Source organism: Carcharhinus amblyrhynchos, chromosome 15, assembly GCF_965287045.1.
Source record: "Carcharhinus amblyrhynchos chromosome 15, sCarAmb.v2.hapA, whole genome shotgun sequence".
NCBI lineage: Eukaryota > Metazoa > Chordata > Chondrichthyes > Carcharhiniformes > Carcharhinidae > Carcharhinus > Carcharhinus amblyrhynchos.
This window is the reverse complement of record NC_137338.1, coordinates 38,291,284-38,313,399: the sequence shown is the minus strand read 5'-3', so window position 1 is coordinate 38,313,399 and position 22,116 is coordinate 38,291,284. Positions and strand designations below refer to the sequence as shown.

General features: G+C 38.6%; 2 protein-coding genes across 11 annotated transcripts in view; one reads left to right on the top strand and one right to left on the bottom strand.

Moving 5' to 3' along the window:
- caska (calcium/calmodulin-dependent serine protein kinase a) overlaps nt 1-22,116 on the bottom strand; it is a 417,836-nt gene that overhangs the window by 194,547 nt on the left and 201,173 nt on the right. For all 10 annotated transcript variants that reach the window (XM_080203831.1, XM_080203835.1, XM_080203832.1 and 7 more), the window contains exon 6: nt 631-733. In XM_080203831.1, the coding sequence (XP_080059957.1) occupies nt 631-733 (103 nt within the window). The remainder of the gene's footprint in view (nt 1-630; nt 734-22,116) is intronic.
- On the top strand, nt 5,759-21,434 carry gpr34b (G protein-coupled receptor 34b). Its single transcript, XM_080203274.1, has 2 exons — nt 5,759-5,916; nt 20,049-21,434. The coding sequence occupies exon 2, from the start codon at nt 20,055-20,057 to the stop codon at nt 21,105-21,107; it is 1,053 nt and encodes a 350-aa protein (XP_080059400.1). The 5' UTR covers nt 5,759-5,916; nt 20,049-20,054; the 3' UTR covers nt 21,108-21,434.

The window sequence follows — 22,116 nt, the reverse complement described above, 5'->3', positions numbered from 1 at the left end:
ACAGAGGTTGTTTCTTCTGGCTGGGGAATCTACAAAGTAGGGATCAGCCACTGGGTAAGGTTTGATTATTTACGCCTGAAGTAAGATTTCTATTCGCTCATACGGTTGAATCTTTGGGATGTTCTACTGCAGAGGTTTGTGGATGCTTCATTGTCAAGTATCAAGGCAGAGATGCATAGATTTTTGACTTCCTGGGGAATCAAGGGGTATAGAGAGTAGGCAGGAAAGTGGAGTTAGGCTGAAGGGCATAGCAGACGCAGGGGGTGTATAGTCTAGTAGTGCTCCTATTTCTTGTGTTATGCGATATTCCTTTTTGGCTCAATGTCAATTTTTTCCTGATTATTTATCCTTGAAGCGCTTTGGCGATGTTTTTCTATTGTAAAGATACTCTATAAATGTAAGCTGTAATATTAGTACCATGAAAACAAGTGATATTCTACGTTCCAATTTAATTTCAAACTCACCAAAAAATATAAGTTCTAATGAATGGTAATCAACCTGAGAAGTTAGCTTTTTGCTTCTTTTGCCATAAATGCTGCCTGTCCTGAGTATTTCCAGTATTTTCTGTATTTCAGATTTTCAACAACTGCAGTATTTTGCTTTTGAAGATATTAAAGTAACTGCTCTTACCTCCAGCAACAAGCCCAGATTCTCCTAATTGGATGGCCACTCCAAATCCACCGAGTTTCACAGGTGCAGAATTTTCCTTTGAAGCAAGTAACACACAGTGTGGCTGCATGGGGAAAAGAAGCATTGAATAGCTTGTGCATAAATAAAACTGTTGTTGACAGACACTGCTATATGTTTTTGAGATTTATAGTAGAAAAAGAATGAGCTGTTGAATTTGAAACTTCTACTTTGAGTTTGAATTCATTATCATAACTACAGCCAAATTAAACATTAAAGAGTCATCTAATCTTATTTTTCATTTTTTACAACAATGGCTCAATGTCATTACAAAGCCAATGCTCAAAATGGACAGTGTGGACTTGAATCCATTGCTTGCTTGCTCCAAAAACCAAATCTAAAGTCCAATTGAATCCAACTCGTGATCACCACAAGAGAGACAAATGAGATCCAAGCTGACAAGATAAGGCACTGCACCCCATCTTGGGCTTAATCTGAACCTTGATCTTAGCCAAAAGGCAGTGAACAGCTATACAATCTTTAATTACAAAAGGATGATGTCTACACACATATTGGTACAATTCATTACAAAGGTTCTTTGTACCTTATGCTTTTAAAATGTGAGTTTGAGTTAGTCTAGGAGGGTACTTTGTGTAGAATCTCCTCAATGGAAATTTCATGGAAGTCAGCAAAATTTTGCATTTTCATTTATCCCTCTATTTCCATCCATTTTGTTACAATGCTGTCACTGAAAAGTTGATTCTGAGCAAAATATCATCACTTAAATAGTTCTGACCATTGTACACCTATGCTCCTGTATTCAGAGACAAATCATAAGCTGTACAGTATGTACAATTATGTGTCATTAAGTGAACATATAATTCAAAGGAATATATCAAGCTAAGGCCCTAAAATAGCATTATCCTCAAGTATATCCAGTTAAAATATTTAAAATATAAGCATTTGAGAACCTGGTCCTCCAATGATAAGTGCTGAAAGCCAAGTCAGCAATGCAGTGTGTTTCTAAACTGCAATCCAAAAAGTAGAAAATCATTTAAAAAAATATTATGTGCGGGCATTTTCTTTTCAATGCAAAGCAAGACCTGAATCTAAGCGCAGATTTGTAATTTGCAATATCCCTTTACGTTAAAATACTTCCCCATTTGGGTGATCTGGAACAGCTTAGCATACACAAATACAAAAAAAATTCTATAGGCCACGCTACAAGAAAAGGGAAGTAGCATCTCAGACAAACTATGTTAGTAAGCAGAAACATTTCACAATAAGATATTGGTTTGGTTCCATTTGTGGACTAGGCCTTTCAGGAGCCCTAAGCTAGATTCTTGAGCTGTATTTTAAAATAATGACTGCATCTGTTTTAAAAAAGAAACAGCTCAGAAACATGATACTGCATTGCAAGATTGCACTGCATATGCATTCATTACAATGACCAAATGGATAAGTACAAACTGAGATGTAGTGAGATTTTGAGTTAAATTTACCAACACAGTTTAGAAATTTAAAAGTTGCAACCACGTGCATGATGAATGATCTGCAGTAGTTAAATGAACTAAGAAAGGAAGGGTGGCCTCCTGTGCTGCGTGTTTCAGTACGATTTTGAATATCAACCCAAGTTAGTGCTGTTTGTTAATGACTCAGTGGCTTTTTGCCACTTGTTGAGCTGACTGTCTGTTGGTTTGGTGAAAAACTAAGCTGCAGTAGTTTAAGAGGCATTTAACTTTTTCAAGCTTCATATACACACTAATTAGAATAGCTGAGAATTTTAATTGACCTATAAGGCATGTCACATCCACACCAAAGCACCTCTTTAATTCTGTTAGCTAACTGGCTGCAGATTTGTACTATATTTTGAGCAAAAATTACAAAATCTCTAAGGTAACATGAGCACTATATTAAGAAAAGTATTCATTCGGGTTTGCTATAGCACTTATGGCATTAAACCACATTATCAGTTTCCTCCAATTAACAGCAAAAAAGCAAGAGTCGTTAGCAAACAGCACTAACTTGTGTCACCATTCTAAAACATACTGAAACATACAGCACAGGAGATCACCATCCCACCCAGTGTTTGTGTCAGCTCTTTGAAAGAGCTATCTAACGAGTCCCACTTCCCAGCCAATTCCCCAAGGCTTTGCAATTTTCTCAAGTGTTTATTTAATTCCCTTTTACAAATTACTATTGAATCTAATATTCGAGATTGTAACAACTAACTGCATTAAAAAAACTACTTTATTTCTCCAAAACATTTGGTTTTGCTAATTATCTGTGCCCTCTGGTTATTGACCTCCCTGCCAGTGGAAACAGTTCTTCAATATTTACTCCATCAAACCCCTACACAGTTTTGAACACTTACATTCCCTTAACCTTCTTTGTGCTTAAGGAGAACAATCTCAGCTCCTTTTGTTTGTCCACATACTTAAAATACCACATTCCTGGTACAATTCTGGTAAATCTGCTTTAAGCCCTCTCCCCATGTCCTTGATATCCTTCTTGAAATGCAATATCCACAATATTACAACGGAAGTCTAACCGATGATTTATAAAGGCTACAACAACTACTATAGCTATGTTTTCTCTTCACGTATAGCTGCCCAAAACTTGGATAATGAAAGTTAGCAATGTGCACTTGGTGTTGGCCCCATTTTAAAGATGCAGTATAAGCAGACTATCATAGCCATCACAGAATCAGACTGTGTTAAAGTCCATAAGACATGCAGACATACAACCCAATATAATGTGTGTGCAACTTTGCTCATAATTACCAAAAATATCAAAACAATAGCTTTTTTGACAATCAGTGAAAGCATCCATAGCCATAACACCACTCTGAAAATGGATAGTTTGGACTTCCGTATACTATTGATATTTTTCTAACAACAAATAAATGCCTATTCACCTTCCAGTTACTGATGTAAGAAGAAGGCTGTAGAGATATAGGAAATACATTAAAGTATTTGGTACAGCAATGATAACTTGGTGTTTGCGAGTTTAGAAAAAAAACCAAGAAAGAGAATCATACCACACCCCTGTTGCAGAATATAGGTCCCTCGAATTGATTAAAACCAAAGCCAGGGTATGGGCATCAGAAAGATGTGGCACTCTGCACAACTGTGATGCATTAATTTCAGGAGTGGAGGGATCAGTGATGTTGCCTTTTTTCATTAACCTTCTTAAGGAAAGCTCTAGAATGTATTTGAGAAATGGAGCTGAACTCCAAAATGTCTAACTAAATGTACAATTTATATTTAGTTTTTTTTAGTTAGTTTGCAAAACACAGTTTTTGCAATAAAGCTGCAATCAAGCTGCCACAAATTCCATCTTCACTATTTTAAGAAAAAATAACAAACATAAATTAGGTTCCATGTTCCATAAACTGTTTGATTTTTAAAAAATTCACACTTAATCGCCTGTTCTTCTGTCCAATTCCAATGTTGATATGTTATGGGTTTGCCATTCTTCTAAAGTCAAGTCATATGTATACAAGGCAAAATAAGTTACCACCACTTTACAGTTCACTCCGCCTCCCTCATTTGCCAATCGGATGTCTGTCTCCAACTGACTGAATTCAGGTAAATTAGCAGCAACCAGGAACTGAGTTTGGAAATATCGTGATTTGTGTGGATCAGTTATGCAGTAAATGAACCCAGCTGGATCACTGGGGATAGATAAACTAGCAATTACTTACATTTTCTTGTATTGCATTCTCTTCTCAATTATAAGTAATTTGGCAATATTATGGTCAATTTCAAGAATAACGTTCTAGTTTGATTCAGTGCAAACTTTTCCTTTGTGCAGAAAAAATTTTTAGTGTGGTGTCAACTTCTGAGAATTAGTTTTATGATCATTTTGGTATGGGTGTTTTTCTTCTGTTACTGTGTTTATGTCTAGCCAAGTTAGCCAAATAATATTTCCAAAGCCTCGACACCTTCCCATTGGTGTTGGCAGATTTTAATGGCTATTACAGAGTCAGATCAAAAGAGAGTTGCTTTTTTGGATTGGGCCTTTCTCCATGACTTACATATCATCCATGGCCCAAAACAAGATGGCGCTACTTTTCATTCTGCCAGATGGAAGCTAACTCCTCTCTGGACCTCAACTATATAGTTAAACACGGAATCAAGTGAGGGGAAAAGCACTGGACCATATAGAACAGACCTTTTGAAGGTGCATTGTGTGGCCAAGTACCTCCAAGGAGAGATAATGCACCACAGCCAGTCACAGAATTTTTGTTTGCTTGGAAAGAGCATCATATCACCAATTCTCATCAACTTTTACAGATGCACCATAGAAAGCATTCTTTCTGGTTGTATCACAGCTTGGTATGGCTTCTGCTCTCTCCAAGACTGCAAGGAACTACAAAAAATTGTGAATGTGGCCCAATCCATTCTGCAAACCAGCCTCCCATCCACTGATTCTGTCTACACTTTCCACTGCCTTGGCAAAGCAGCCAGCATGATTAAGCACATACCCTCTTCCACCTTCTTCAGTCAAGAAAAAGATACAAAAGTCTGAGGTCACGTCCTAACCGACTCAAGAAGAACTTCTTCCCTGTCATCAGGCTTTTGAATGGACCTACCTTGCATTAAGTTGATCTTTCTCTACATCCTAGCTATGACTGTAACACTACATTCTGCACTCTCTTGTTTCCTTCTCTACGAAGGGAATGCTTGTCTGTATAGCACACATGAAACAATGCTTTTCACTACATACTAATACATGTGACACAAATCAAAATCATATTGTTTGAAGTATCAAATTTGGATAAAATGTTAAGTAATCGTGTTTAAAAATTCTATGGCATTAACCAAAGAGATGCAAGCGCTCCGAGTGTAAACATTTCCTTTTTTAAAAGTTACATCATGTATGCTGTATTTTTGGGGGTTTTAAAGCCCATTTAATTCTTATACCCAAGTTCCACTGTCTATACAATTCCAACTCAAATCCATGAGAATGTTATCACGGAGAAGATTTTTAATTTTACTGTAAAATGCTATTGAATAAACACGTCCGGGGGAAGGAAACAGATGCAAACAGGAAAAAGTACAGCGTCAGCAGATCTACCACAATAGGAAGGAAAGCCAGAAGCATTAAGTCGACTAGAAGTAAAACATCTCAGTTGAGTCTTTCAAGATCAGGAAGCCCTCAAACATTGTGCACCTCCTCACAAAAAGCTCAATTCAGGATCCTTGCACATTGTAAAGGAAAGGTTAATTGATTTGATAATGAGCAACATGTCCATTTATGCAGAGGATTAAGACATCTTCACAGGTATGTGATGAGCTTCATTTATACAGAACTTATTTTGAACATACGCCATGAATTTAAAAGTTTCTTGACTGTTTACTATATAAGCAAAAGAAAATAATAATTCATTTAAAAAAATGCATTTTTAAAGGTAATTTAAAAAATGCAGTTTATGCTAAGCAATCAAATTGAAATAGTTACAGATGAATTAACTCAGGAGAAGCTGAAATTTAAGTGGTATTTGGAAATGTTGAGGGCAGGGGAGGATGTACAGTTAAAGATAACTGGCCAGGGAAAAACCCTTCCTCCAAATTATTCATACAGAATCTTTGCAGCATTTGGTTTGAAATTCTGACATATTTTAAGAAAACCAATATTTCACATATTAGTAACAGTGTATAAAATACTGAAATTAATTGAAAAACATTCTAACAATTTGCATCAGTAAAATTACTTTGAAGGGTAGGAGGTGGTCAAGAATTGAAAGAGGAAATCTTCAGAAATTCTGGATGGATAGATTTCTATATATTAAATGTTCAACAGTAAATAATCAAACATTCTTCCTTATTTATTGAAGCTTAACATACAAATTGATTTGTTTTAACATATTTTCAGTTCTCAGGATGTCCCAAAAATCATAACTAATTTCCTTCTGAAATGCAACAATCATTGTTTTTACAAGGCAAATGCAGCGCCAGTTTGTATATTTCAAGATCCCACAAAATCAAGGGTGATAAGATGCAAGAAAATTTGCTTTGTGTATCAGTGTTGCAAATTTGGTGAGGACAGCTGGAGAACTAGCTCACTGCTCTTTTTGAAATAGTATCATGGAACATTTTAGAACCATTGAATAGATTAGCCTTCAGTTAAACATTTGTATGAAAGCTCGTATTTTCAATAATGCAACACTCCTTCCATAATGTGCTAGAATGCCAACCTAAGTTCCTTTGCTCACATTTTGCAGTGCAAATTGAATCCACACGTTGAACTAAACAGGCGGCACGGTGGTTAGCATTGCTGCCTCAGTGTCAGAGACCCAGGTTCAATTCCCGGCTTGAGTCACAGTCTGTGTGCAGTTTGCACATTCTCCTCGTGGCCAGGTGTTCTTGGATTGTGGCTTCCTCCCACAATCCAAAGGAGTGCGAGTTAGGTGGACTGGCCATGCTAAATTGCCCCTTAGTGTCAGGGAGATTAGTAGGGTAAATATGTGGGGTTACGGAGATAAGGCCTGGGTAGAATTGTGGTCAGTGCAAACTCGATGGATTAAATGGCCTCCTTATGCTCTGTAGGGATTCTATATACCATGTTTTAAAATTGAGATTACACTATGGAGTCAAATTATTAAATATGTTCAAATGAATCAGAAAAATTGCTGAGTTCTTTATGCAGGCTTGTTACACTGTAGTGAATTCTCATCACCTTGACACAATGTGCCTAATATTCTTGGGAGTCAGGAGAGTTTGCGGAATGGTGAGTCTGTGAAAATGGCAGCTGGGATCCAATTCTGGGATTCCTGGCCCATTCTTGCCCACCAGCAATCACATTTTTTCACCCACTAGCAGCAGTTACACTCCACCTCCCAATTTGCTTTTTCTCAGTAACTCTGCCCCCACCCCCACCCCCAATCGGCTCTACGGTCCCTTTGTCAAAGCTTTGTGCTTTGACAAAGGGTCATCTGGACTCGAAACATAAGCTCTTTTCTCTCCTTGCAGATGCTGCCTGACCTGCTAAGATTTTCCAGCTTTTTTTTGGTTCAGATTCCAGCATCTACAGCAATTTGCTTTTATGCAATATCTTTGAATTTGCTTACCAGCATTTTAAACATGGGCTCTGCAAGCTGAACAGAACAGTCTCGAGGACTGCATAGTGCCCTGCAAGTTAGACAAGCTTGACATTGTCATTCAGAATATTACCTTGCCTTTTGAAGCAGATTTTAAAATAATCATCTAACAGGATGTGGGTTTAGCAGTCTAGTTCAGCATTTATTGTCCATTTCAATTGCCTTGAGGTGGTGGTGGTGAGCAGTCTTCTTGAATCACTGCATTCCATGTGGTGTAAGCACATCCAAAATGTTGTTAGGAATGGAGTTCTAGGATTTTGACCCAGTGACAATGAAGGAAGTGATATATTTCCAAATCAGGATGGTGCGTAGCTTAGAGAGGAACATGCAAGTGTTGACTTACCCATGAATCTGTTACTGTTATCCTTCTAAGTGACAGAACTCATGGATTTAGAAGGGGCTGCCAAAAGATCCTTGGTGAGTTATGGCAGTACATTTTATATATGGTACACCCTCCTGCCACTGTGCGTCAGTGGTGAAGGAATGAATGTTGAAGGCTGTGAATGGAATGTCATCAAACAAAGTGCTTTTCTTGGATGGTGTTGAACTTCTTAATGTCGTTGGAACTGTACTCATCAAGGCAAGTGGAGAGTATTCCATCACAACGGACTTGTGCCTTGTAGATTGTTTCAAAGGGCCGCTAATATATGCAACTAGATAAAGTTTATTCAATTTTACGCAATGTTTTGTTTTTGACTTTATCACATTCCAATATTTCCAGCCTTCTGGTCTTTGCAATCCATATATCTACTATACTGTGGTTTCTAATAAAGGTTCTGACATTGGCTGCTAAAAGGTTTTAATCAGCAACATTTTTTGATTTTTCAGTTCCTTCACAGTAAAACACCTACCTTAGGCTCAAGGATAATTACAAATAGCAACTTAGTTTACAGATACTTGGGTTATGCCCTCTCCATTAGGATGCAATAGTGTTCTTACCATCATCTTGTGGAATTTATACCCAGTTTAATGTAAATGATAGAATTAGTGACAGAATTCTTAGTAGAAATTTAATAATGTAAATGTACAAATGTTGGACATAAATGCAGAGAGGAAATAGATAATAAAAAAGGTCCAACATTACATTCTAAATCTAGTTTTATTATTTCATGGCTGTAACCTCTGAATCAATGTGGAATAAGGAGGATCAGACCAGCTAGAAAGTTGCAAGCCTGCTCCACCATTCATTTTGATCACGGCTGATCATTGAATTCAATATACTGATCCTCTTCCCCCATATCCCTTGATCCCTTTAGCCCCACGAGCTGTATCTAATTTCTTGAAATCACGCAAATGTTTTGGCCGCAACTATTTTCCGTAGTAGTGAATTCCACACATTCACCACCTTCTGCATGAAGAAATTTCTCTTCACTTAGTTCTGGACTCTCCCACCATTAGGGGCATTCTTTCTGAATCTATCCTGTCTAACTCTGTTAGAATTTTATAAGTTTCTATGAGATTCTCTCTTCTAAACTGAATATAATCCTAACAGATTTAGTCCCTCCTCATATGACAGATCTGCCATCCTAGGAAACAGCCTGGTAAACCTTCGCTGTACTCCCTCCATAGTAATGATATCCTTCCTCGGATAAGGACACCAAAACTGCACACAATATTCCAGATGTGACCTCAATACCCTATACAACTGCAGCAAAACATCCCTATCCTCAAATCATCTTGTTATGAAAGCCAACATTTGCCTTCTTTACTGCCTGCTCTACCTGCGCGCTTACTTTCAATTGCTTCAAAATTGATAACACTTCCACACAACATCCAGATACAAGAATAGTAACAATGCAGTTAAACAGAGAGATCACTTAACTGTGATCTGTTGACAAATATTATCAAATTCTATCCTCTCTTTTTAGAAGAATCTGCCATTGAAACTAAAACATTTGTAAATAATGCTTTCTTACTCGGCCAAATAAAGCTATCCATTAAAAATATTCAACTATTTGAATGCTAGGATGGACAGGAATACCCTGAAATAAAGGCAATACTTTAGTGTCTTAGTGTCAGGGGCACTAGCATGGGTTATGGAGCTAGGGCCTGGGTGAGATTATTGTCAGTGCTGTCCTGATGGACTGAATGGCCTCCTTCTGTAGTGTAGAAATTGTATGATTGACCTAATATGGCCTTAAGGAGCTCTTTAAATAAAAAGAACACAACAGAGATCAGGTGGAAGATTCGCCACTAGTTGGGGTAATATCTGATATGCGAGATTTGACCAGCTCTTTCAATAAAGTGCAAACAAACTCTTGGGTTTGAATTTTTAGGATGAAGGGGTACACACCCTATTGATTTTGATGACCAATGCCACTGTATACTCCGATGAGCGTTGATTGGCAGAAGGTGGGACTTCCACCTCTCACTCAGGTGGAAGGCCCACCTGTGAGATTTGCCGGCCGATCAGATTGGCTGGTGGCTCTCCAGGCCCTTCAGCAACAGCACTGCAGGGGTCAAAGAGAAACTTTCCAGGCAATTCCAGGGAAATAGAAGCCCATGCAAGTGAAGGGGGTTTCACGGCAGCGGAGAGTAGGAAAGGACTGGGGATTGCAAAAAGGGCAATTGGGGTGCTGGGGGAATAAGTCAGCAGGGTAGAGGGAGAACCTCAGACCTCTGAAAGTCATCAGGCCTTAAGAATGCCACAGCAAGAAGAGGCTTCTAATGGAGGTCCCTCCCCTCCTTTCTGCCCAAGATCTAACATTCCTTACTTCGGGATTTCCCTCATGCTCCAATTTGGCTGTTGGCCTAAAAATTGAGGCTGGACTGTAAACAGCCCTTATGTGGCCATTAATTGGCTATTTAAAGGCCTTAATTAGGATAAGGGCAGGCAGTAACCCAAAGGAAATCCTGTCCAAGTAATTTCACACACTCCCACATTTCCTCAGATATCCTGTTGAGTGGACTGGTGTAGGTGAGGGACAGTATATTATTCTGGCTTTGATGACTGATATTGGAATTGTGCATCCAGGCTACATTGTGCTCTTTCTACCTTCAGTCCTTCTTCTAAATAGTATTCATTATAAAAGGAGTAGAGATCATCACTCAGAGAATGGTGAATGGCAATCAACAGGAGGTTTCAGTGTCTATGTTTTACCTGATGCCATGAGATTTCAATAGGTTTGGAGTCAATGTTGAGGACTCGCGGGGCTACATTCTCAACTTATACCACTGTTGAGAGTCTATCCTGCCACTGAGATAGTCATGGGAGAGTTGGAGACATTGATTGTGAGTACACCTGTATCAGGTTGCTGTTTGACTAGTGTGAGGAATAGCTTTTCCTACGTTGGCTCAAGTTTCCAGATGTTAGTAAGGAGGTCTTTGCAGGCCTGACTAGGTTAAAAATGTCTCCCTCATTCTGGTGAGAAGATCAATGCTAATGGTCCATCTGGTTTTATTCTTATTACAGCTTTGTGTTAATACAACTCAGTAACTTGCTGGGTCATTTCTAAGAGCAATTTTGAGCTAACCATATTGCAATGGGTCTGAAGTCACACGTAGGCCAGGTCAGGCAAGGAATAATGGGCATTAATGCACCACATCGATTTTTATGATAATCTGGTAGTTTCATGGTCACTATTACATTGTGCAGTTTGTTAAACTTAATAAATCATAATGGAGTTTGATAAACCCTGTTCCATTATATTACCCAAATAAAGTTACAGAAGTCAGTGCAATATTACGTTTGCTAAACAAGTTCTTAAACAAGCTTGACCCTGAGTCACTGGCAGGCAATTTTTATGATATATTCTGTCATATGACATTTACTTGCTTTTAAAAGCAACAGTCAACGATATAGTTTAGTTCATCAAAATCTAATATAGAATCAAAAAATATTTATGGCATAAAACTTATTTGCCACAGATTTGACAACAGCTGATTAATCCCCTGATTTAACTGTACCTGTTAGATCAGGGGATTACCCAGCTATAACCACAAGTACAAGGGATTGTTGGGCAAATGTTTATCCAAAGTAATTCACCACATCTACCTAAAGGAAGTGAAAGAGCAGACAATGAAAAGTCCAAAAGCCAGTAAAACAGAGGCCACAGACACAAGCTAAACACCAGGGATGTACCAATTTCAGGATGTGATTTTTTTTTTAACCAACAATCTGCAATTTGCTTGAACGTGCCATTTATTGGGTCTCAATGGTTGCACCATATCTCATAGAAACCCTAATGTGCAGAAGGAGGCCATTTGGTCCATCGAGTCTGCACCAACAATAATCCCACCCAGGCCCTATCCCCATAACCCTTTGTATTTATCCCACTGATCCCTTTAACCTATGCATTTTAGGACACTAAGAGGCAATTTAGTTTAGCCAATCAACCTAACCTGCACATCTTTGGAGTGTGGGAAGAAACTGGAGCACCCGGAAGAAGTCCACGCAGACACGGGGAGAATGTATAAACTCTGCAAAGACAGTGACCCAAACCAGAAATCAAACCCGGGACCCTGGAACTGCGAGGCAGCAGTGCTAACTACTGTGCCACCCCAGTTGAAAGCTTTCTTTATAATTCATTACGTAATCTACTTCTGCGCATGCATTGAAAATCTCACATGCACAATGGATGGAGTGGCAATCTCATCGATCTACAAACTCCACAGAAAAAAATACATTTAAGGAGGCTTACTCCTTAAATTCTCTCAATTCCTTGGATGACGGTCAAAATTACTGAACATAAAAAATGCTGCAGTTGATCATTTTTAATGTTGCAAAATGCTCTTGTTCGAAATGTTATCAAAAAGAACATATTCGGGACCAAACCACAGGAGGATAATTCAGGTCAGATGACCAAACTCTTGGCCAAAGGGGGAGATTTGAAAGAGAATCTTAGACGGGGAGTTTGATGGGTTTACAAAAGGAATTTTAGAGTTTAGGCACAAGGCAGCCAAAATAATCTCTATCTACCTCTCATATCCTTTAATCAGCTTATCACTCTCAATACTCAGATCTATCTTTTCAGGATCAAAGTAGACAACCTCAAACTTTCCCACACTGAACATATCTGCCACAGGTTTACCCAGAACAATTAATCTCACCAACGGTGGGCCAATTAAAATTATAGATGTGCAAGAGGTCAGAATTGGAGGAGTGGAGAGATCAATAACTTAGTTATAAATAGTCAGAAATTGTCAGAAAATATTGTTTAGTCTGTTTCAATTAAACATGTCTTGATGGAAAACCTATCTTCAATCACTTGATACAATGTTCTTTACAATGCTTTGAAGAAAATGATGGATAATGCACGCCAACTAATTCAGTAGTCAGGATGCAAGCAATATTGATAAGGCCACAATTATTTCCTATTCCTAGCTGTCTTGTGATATCGATAGTAGGTTTCCATATGGAATTATTTTTAGAAATGCTAAAACACTTTGGAGAAGGTAAAGAATGAACCAAGTTTTGTGGGATTGGAGTCTATCTTGTGCAGGCTGTCAGGATAGGATTTGCGGGTTTTCTTTCCAAGAGGACATTGGTGAACCAGATTAGATTTACAGCAATCTGGTAGTTTTACATGGCCATTTTCTAATGGTAGGTCATAAATTACTGAACTTCCCAAATTGTCACTATGAGATTATTTGAAGTCATATCCTTTGAGTTACCAATGCAGTGCCACTGATATGGTGGCGCTGTTCAAGTTGAAGCAGAACTATGAGGATGACAAATATGTGCTAAAGACGGAAAGAATAGGAATTGGCCGAACACCTTTTAAACAGGAGACCAGGAATTAACAGATTAACTAAATATGGGTGCCAAGATATAAACAAAAACCGTCAAGGTAAATGGAATGGTAAGCCTGGTTCAGTTCATCTTGTAATGCCAATTTGCATTGTGTAGTCAAAGAATAATTGGGTTTCTCTCAAAAACCCTCACAATAAAAACAAAAATACTGTAGATGCAGGAAACATGAAATAAAAACGAAGTATTGAAATACACAAAGGTCTGTCAGTTCCCATGGAAAGAAAAACAGTTTACATGTGAATTGAAAATGACTCTTACCGAGAGCTGTTGTGATATTGTCACCAACACTGTAAGTAAGTTGCCACAATAAAATAGAGGATGTTGATCACAAAGTAGGACAGAAGAGGAATGCACATTGAACAAGAAGCAGGCCTAGATGTTGAAAAGCACATCATCTAAATGAACTGATACCCAATATTCAAATTAGAGGATGGAGATAAATCTGCTGTTGCAGTTTTGTGTTTTTTAGGATTACTTATATTATTGCTGCAATCAATTCAGCACTTCATTGGAAAAACTAAGATACTTAGACCACACATACATATTGTGGTTTGAGTTACGTATTTCAAACATTTGGCACAACTATATGCAATAATAAAAAACCCTCAATTAACAGAATTGAAGCCCATGGGTTTTGTTATTAAGAATTACATCAAAAAATGTTAATTTAGCATTTGAACATTTGATTTATACTTTTAAAACATGGCAATTATTCCTTTAAGTGTAGTAAAGCACAGAAATTCAAACTAAAGAACTCCTGTAAAAAAAAATTAAATAATTTTTAAAAATTTCTCAGCACCCATATTCAATTAATCTGTTAATTCCTGGTCTCCTGTTTAAAAAGGTGTTCAGCCAATTCCTATTCTTTCTATTTGTAGCAAATATTTGTCACTTTCCTAAATCTGCTTCAACTTGAACACCACCAAAATATTGGTGATGACACAGCATTGGTAACTCAAAGGTATTGAGTTCAAATATATGGAGTCATACAGTGCAGAAGCCACGTTAGATAGTCAATTCCTGTGGCAAAGCTCAGGTGATTATTTTGAGAGGTTCTCTGTGATTTGATAGATCAAAATGGAACAAGAGAAGAGCAGTCCCATCCAGCTAGATGACACTGGAGCATGAAATGGAAGATGATTCTGTGGTCAATAATGTTAAAGGCTTCAGATACCCAAAAAGGCAGAGAAGGAACTGTTTACCTTTGTCAGTTATATAGGATGCAATTTGTTACTTTAAGTTTGGTACTGTGGCAGGTTCCTGATTAGAGGGATTCAAACGTAAATTTGTGAGAAAGATGGAAACAGGTTTGGAAGGTGACAACACATTCAAGGAAACTGGAGAAGAAAGTTGGAGATGAAAGGGTATTTTACAAGGACAACGGGGTCAAAGGCTATGAATGCAGACTGCTCCTGGCATTACTCTCGTCATTTTTTCTTGGATTTATCTGTCAACAAATATCATGTCAGAGGTACCTTGGGAAGGTCTAAAGATGTACTGTGTCTCTGGGAGGATTTCCTCAGTCACAGGATGCAGGCAATTGAGGAGAGTGTGTGTTACAATTTTCCCCCATGAACAATAGGGAAATATCCTGATAATTTGTACGGCATGATTTATTGCCCTTCTTGAAGATAGTTACTGTTGTCATTGTCATGCGTGCCACCAGGATAATGGTGATTTGTTAATTTTGATTGAGGCCAACTGAATTAGCATCGCCATTCTATTTTTGTCTTGTCCATTACCTCTGCTCCCTCTCCTCTACTGTGACATTAATTTTATCCTCTTTTGTGAAGATGAATGCAAAGTACTCATTCAGTGCTCAGTAACGTCCTTTGCCTCCACAAGATTATTCTCCTTTTGTCACTAATCTGTTCCACCAATCCTTTAACTTTCATCTATTTTGTGTTTATAGAAAATCTTTTATCTTCATTTTATATAACCCACTAATCTATTTCTTATTCTCTCTATTGTCCTTTTTACATCCCCTTTTCGATTTCCCTCTTAACACACCATATTCTGAGTGGTTTTCTGCTTTATTTTGTACATGACATTTGTTATTAAGACCCTTTTTCCGCTTTATTCCAACCTTTTATTTGCACTCTTATCCAGAGAGTGCTAGCTTTGGATGACCAATCTTTCCTCTTCATGGGAATCATAGAAACCCTACAGTGCAGGAGGCGGCCATTCAGCCATTGAGTCTGCACTGACAACAATCCCACTCAGCCCCTAGCCCTATAACCTCACACGTTTACCCTGCTAATCCTGCTAACCTACGCATCCTGGGATACTAATGGGCAATTTAGCATGGCCAATCAACCTAACCTGCACATCTTTGGACTGTACATCTTTTTAACCTGCACATCTTCAGAGGAAACCGGAGCACCCAGAGGAAATCTATGCAGACATGGGGAGAATGTGCAAACTCCACACAGACAGTGACCCAAGCTGGGAATCAAACAGATCCCTAGAGTTGAGGCAGTAGTGCTAACCACTGTGCCACCATGTCACTCAAGGATATTACTGAATCAGACAATCAACAATGGTTTCTTGGCCATTGATTCTTAATTCCAGATTTTTGTTTTATTGAATTCAAATTCCACCATCTACTATGGCGGGATTTGAACCCAGGTCCCCAGACCATTAATTTCTGGATTAATCGTCTAGCGATAATACCACTAGGCCATTGCCTCTCCAGGTTAAATTTAAGTTCCACCAGCTGCCGTGGTGGTATTTGAACCTTTATCCCACAGCATTAGCTGGATCTTTAGATTACTAATACCAGTGAGATGACAACTATGCCAACTTTGTACATGAAGTACCTCTGCCCTGAACACTCACATTCGCCATTTAAATTTTCTTTCCGGTCCACCTGTGCTACATCTATTTTCAAATCACTTAAGTTGATTCTCTTCTATTTGGATATTTTCACCTTTGATTTTTCTTTGTCCTTTTCCTAACTGCTTTACAAAACCTAAAATCACTGTTTCCAAGATGTTCAAACCATTAAACCATTCACTTGCTTAACTTCATTTCAGAACTAAATCTAGCACCACATTATTGAGTTAGAAAAACTCTGGTTAAGAAACGTTTCCTGTTAATATTTTAGGTAATTTTCAATCTCCTTTTCTTTGACTTTATTCTTGCACCAGCAACTTTTCTGTTATAATTAAATCAATTCAGTTTTTGATTCCTTTAGTGTAGCATCCCTCTGTAGAACTATATGAACCTTGATCAAAGCTGCCACCACTCCTTGCTTCCTTCCTCTCCCAACTGAATATATTCAAGCCAGGAATGCTTACATCCTACACAGTTAAGCCAGGTCTCCATGTCTTTGTTGTAACTGCTATTTATAATCCTATGTGAGAGTTTGCGTCCACTGCTCACCAACCTGATTTGTGACATTTCTCACAGTAACACACATACATTCAACACCATTCTTTGTTGAACAGGATTTGGGATATTGTATGATCTGCATCTTCCTAAATGATTAGCAAACAAGGAAATGCAATCAGTAGAAAGGGAATGAAGTTAACGATGGGCACTGAAAACTTTGGATTTAGGTTTCTTCAATACAAATTGAAATGAAAATTTAACTCATCTAACTTGATGTCAAACAGGTAGTCTGACAAAGATAGGTAGTACAATTGTAGAACAAAGACAAAATACAGGAGCAATTCTGGAGGATCTGCAGAGAGAGAAAACAGAATTAATATTTTGAATCCATATGACTCTCCTTCAGAGATTTGCACTCTTCAGAGGTTGTGTAGTCTGGAGAAATGGTGTAATGATACAGCTGGATACCATAAGCATTCGTATGGGAGCTAATATGCTTATGAATTTAGCAGTATGGAGGTGAAGAAGAGGAGTTAGCTAAGGACAGATTCTTGAAGTAGGGCAGGAGGTAACACTGCCATAGATGTGCTGGTTCTATCTGAAATAGAACCACATCAGAAGAAAGAGTTGGACAACAGAGGCAAGCAAGGCAATGGAAAAAGAAAGCACATCAAATGGTGCACAGACAATGCTTTGTCGATATCACAGAAGTTGTAACTCACACCTTTGACCAGGATTACAGCACTGAACAGAAAGAAGCATGCTTTTTTCTGGAATTAAATAAAAAGTCTTTCCAGCAATAGAGCAGCCCACTTCAGTGAAGTTACTTCAGAATGGAACATATAAGCCGGAATTTTACAAGAAAAATTCTAAGAGTTCAGTTAGCATGAAAATGGGAAAATTGCAAGTATGTTTTTTGGGTGAATTTTCTTTGCCCAATCCAGCACACAAAATACATGAAAAAACAAGCTAGAATGTACCAAGCTACTACAGGCAGTATGTGGGACTTAATTCGATAGCCAACAGCAGAGAGAGCTATGTGTGCAGACCTCTGTGACTGTATATGAGCAATAGCAACAGCAGAGGCCTGACACAGAGAGAGAGTGGTCAGGCCTCCACTGTTGGAGTTGGCCTCAAACCAACATTGCCTGGGGGGTGGAGGAGTGGGAAAGGGGCCAATCATGGAGGCCCATGGCTGATCATGACCCCACACCACACAGACCAATTGCACCCCTCCTCCCACCAATTTGGAGAGTAGCAATGGGGCCAATTGGGTGCCACAGTCTGACCCTGCCCCTCAAGCCTTGCCCCTTCAGGCACATGCCCATAGGCCACACCCCAGCAATGTCCAGTGAGCAGTGCCAAGGTGACAGGCTAGTGCTACCCAATGGGTATCCCCCTTGTCCTGGGCTCCCTTGGGGTCCTCAATGGTCTCCAGGGATACCCGCAAGGCCAACATGACTGTTCCCCATTCATGGAGACCAAGCGTTTGCTTCGCTAGACAGAACCTGTCCTGGTGAGTCCATAAAGGCAAGAGAGCTTGGATGATTGAGCGCCAGGCTCACAAATGCCGCATGTAAATGAGGATTATAATATATTTGAATAATTTCTTCAGCTTCTTGCCAGAAATCTGGCTCTGGTAAAATCCAGGAAATCGGGTGCAATCCTGACTTCTCGACTCCCACACGATTTTACTGGCTTGCCACAACCCTAAATGGCGAGGCAAAGTGTAAAATTCTACCCATATGGTGCCAAAATGAACAAGTGTCTCTTTGCAGTAGTTACTTCTGTCACTTGCTGCAGGCAGGGATAAATATTCTATTGTTGAACATTATCATTTTACACTAACAAATTCAACAGACCCAAACTGCTGTTCAGCCAGCTGTGTATGCCCAGCAGTTTGAAAGAGCTTCCAATTGATCCAACTCCCTGTTTACTCTACACAACCCTGCAAAATTTTCCATTCAAATATATGTCCAATTCTCTTTGGAAGATTACAATTACGGGTAGCATGGTGGCATAGTGGTTAATACTGCTGCCTCACAGCTCTAGGGATCTGGATTCCATTCTGGCCTTGGGTGATTGTGTGGAGTTTGCACATTCTCCTGTGTCCAAGTGGATTTTCCTTGGGTGCTCCGGGTTCTTCCCACAGTCCAAGAATGTGCAGGTTAGGTGGATTGGCCGTGCTAAATTGCCCCTTAGAGTTCCAAAATGTGTAGCTTAGATGGATTAGTCATGATAAACGCGTGGGGTTACAGGGAGAGGGACTGGGTAAGATTCCGGTGAGTCAGAGTGGACTCAATGTGCCGAACGACCTGTAGTGTAAGGATTCTATGAATTGAATCAGCTTCCACCAACTTTCAGATGATAACTTACAACATAAATTACATTTTCATCCTGCTTTTTTTGTTGTCAATTATCTTAAATCCACATCCTCTGCTATTCCACCATTTTACAGTAAGTCGTCTCACAACACCAGGTTAAAATCCAACAGGTTTATTTGGTAGCAAAAGCCACTAGCTTTCGGAGCGCTGCTCCTTCATCAGGTAAGCGTGTGTTCCGTTCACAAACAGGGCATATGAAGACACAAACTCAATTTACAAAATAATGGTCAGAATGCGAGTCTTTACAGGTAATTAAGTCTTAAAAATACAGACAATGTGACTGGACAGAGCGTTAAGCACAGGATAAAGAGATGTGTATTGTCTCCAGCAAGGACAATTAGTGAGATTTTGCAAGCCCAGGCAAGTCGTGAGGGTTACAGATAGTGTGACATGAAGCCAAGATCCTGGTTGAGGCCGTCCTCGTGTGCAGAACTTGTCTCTGCTCAGCGACTCTTATCATGCATCATGTGTCCACTACCAGCAGCAGCCATTCCACCTTTTTGCCAGTGGAAACAGTTCCTCGCTACCAAAATCTATCATAATTTGAACATCTCTATTAAATCTCCTCTGCTCTAAGGAAATCAATTCCAGCTTTTCTAGCCTCCACATAATTAATGTGTCTCATCCAAGACAATTTGCTTTTTCAAAGGCTGGACAGCCATTTCGTAACCCTGTTCTTCCAAGTGATAATTAATTTTGTGCTGGACGAGGGGATCAAGATGTTGCCCGCAAACAAATTTAAGCCGACTGGTCTAACTAACGTCTTACGAATGATATCTTATGAATATGTCTTAGTGGTTTTGCCTCTAATAAGCTACATATTAATAGAGATTCTATTTCCTTACAGAAATAAATGCTTACCACCAGATCAACCTCATTACTCGAAAAGATGGAAATGACCAATCTGCCAATGAGCTACTGGCAATCAGGAAATGGAAGTAAATTGCTAAAGGCAAACACATCAACTGATCTAAACTGTACCATAGATGAGAACTTCCTAATGGTTTTTTTACCTATAGTGTATTCATTCATTTTTCTAACTGGACTGATCAGCAACATTTCAGCACTGTTTATATTTTTCTTCATTCAAAACAAGAAAAATTCCATCCATGTCTACCTGATTAATATGGCCATTGCCGATCTCTTCTCAATTTCTTGCCTCCCTTTCAGAATAGCATATCATGCAAATCATAACCAATGGATGTTTGGAAAATTGTTCTGCAATATTGTAGGCAATGTATTTTACATGACTATGTATATTAGCATTGTACTTCTGGGACTCATCAGTGTGGATCGGTACTTAAAAATAACAAGGCCTTTGAAGCGCTATAAATTACGGAATGCCACGCAAAGTGCAATGATTTGTGCTATTATCTGGTTTATGTCCATTTTGATTGCTGTACCAATGCTTTTGAAAACCAGAACAACCACCAGTTCCAACGACAATTCCAAGTGCTTCCATTACAGAAAAAGAGATCACTTCAAAGCATACATCAATCTTTTTGTTGTGATAATGTTTTGGATTGTATTTTTTTGCCTCACTGTTTCATATGGTAAGATTGCTAAAAAACTTTCAAAGCTCAGTATAGAAAAGCCTGGCTTTTCTAACAGCAACATTATCAGCAGAGCTGCAACAAAAACATATATTGTTCTTTTTATTTTCACCATATGTTTCGTCCCATATCATATCTCCCGATTCTTCTACATTGCATCACAGCTCCATAAAACAAACTGTTACTGGAAAAATATGGCGAATAGATCAAATGAGATATCACTCTTGCTTTCGGCTTTCAACAGTTGTTTGGACCCAATCATGTACTTTCTGCTCTCTAAGACTGTTAGAAGAACAATACTGAGTTTAATCAGTGAGAAATTCCAAAGGGACTCACGAAGTGACAGCACTTAAAAGCTACAGTATCACTGGCCTTGATGATTATGGGCTTGACCTTCACTCAATGTTTCTATACCAATGTTTCTATATCATTTCATAAATAGTAATGGCAGGAACTGATTGCACAAAATATATAGTTTACAACAAAAACAGAAAATGCTGGAAAATCTCAGCAGGTCCGACAGCATCTGCGGGGAGAGAATAGTACGAACATTGAGTCTAAATGCCCCTTCGTCAGAGCAGAGCACATAGTCGCTAGTAGCATACAGCACATAGTTTGCAGTTTTTCTCCAGTCATGTCTTAGTACAGGGATGGATTTTAGTGTTGAAATTTTTACAACTGTTAGTTAAAACCAACATTTTCATGGTCCACCATGCAAATACAATTCATCTGCTACTTCCATTGGGAAAATTAAAGTGCAATATCCTAGCTTTTAAAACCATGGCACAACTGAAAGCAGAAGAGTGAAGACGAGAGGCATCCTGGTCTAATAAACTAACTTAACCAGATTTATGTGTGAAAGCACTTTTAATAAGGCAGGTAAAAACCATGTATTAATGGCTATGATAGTTCTAACACTGACTATTCTAGCTGTATGCATACCATTCTTCAGTTAGTTCTGCAAGATACACACAGAAAGGAGCCTTCCTTACTCATATAGACAACTCATTTGCTTTTTGGGAGAAGGAATGAGAGTTCAATTAAAATGAGATTTTTACCAGAATTTATGACAGGTGACAAAATGTTGGGAAAGACAAGTATTGGCAAAGCAGCCAATTAATTTTATATTGGACAGCACTAGTAAATGCTAAACATTATAACCTATATAAAATGCTGTGAACAGTAGGGATGGATCTTTCAATAAACTATTTTAAAAGAATACATTGATAAAATATGCCAATTGAAAGGCAATGACCATCTCAAAACAGTAACCTCTACGATGATCACATCAACATTAACAAAGAATAAATTGACAAAGAATATTTTGTACGAGAAGTTGTGAAGAGTAGGAATGATACTTTT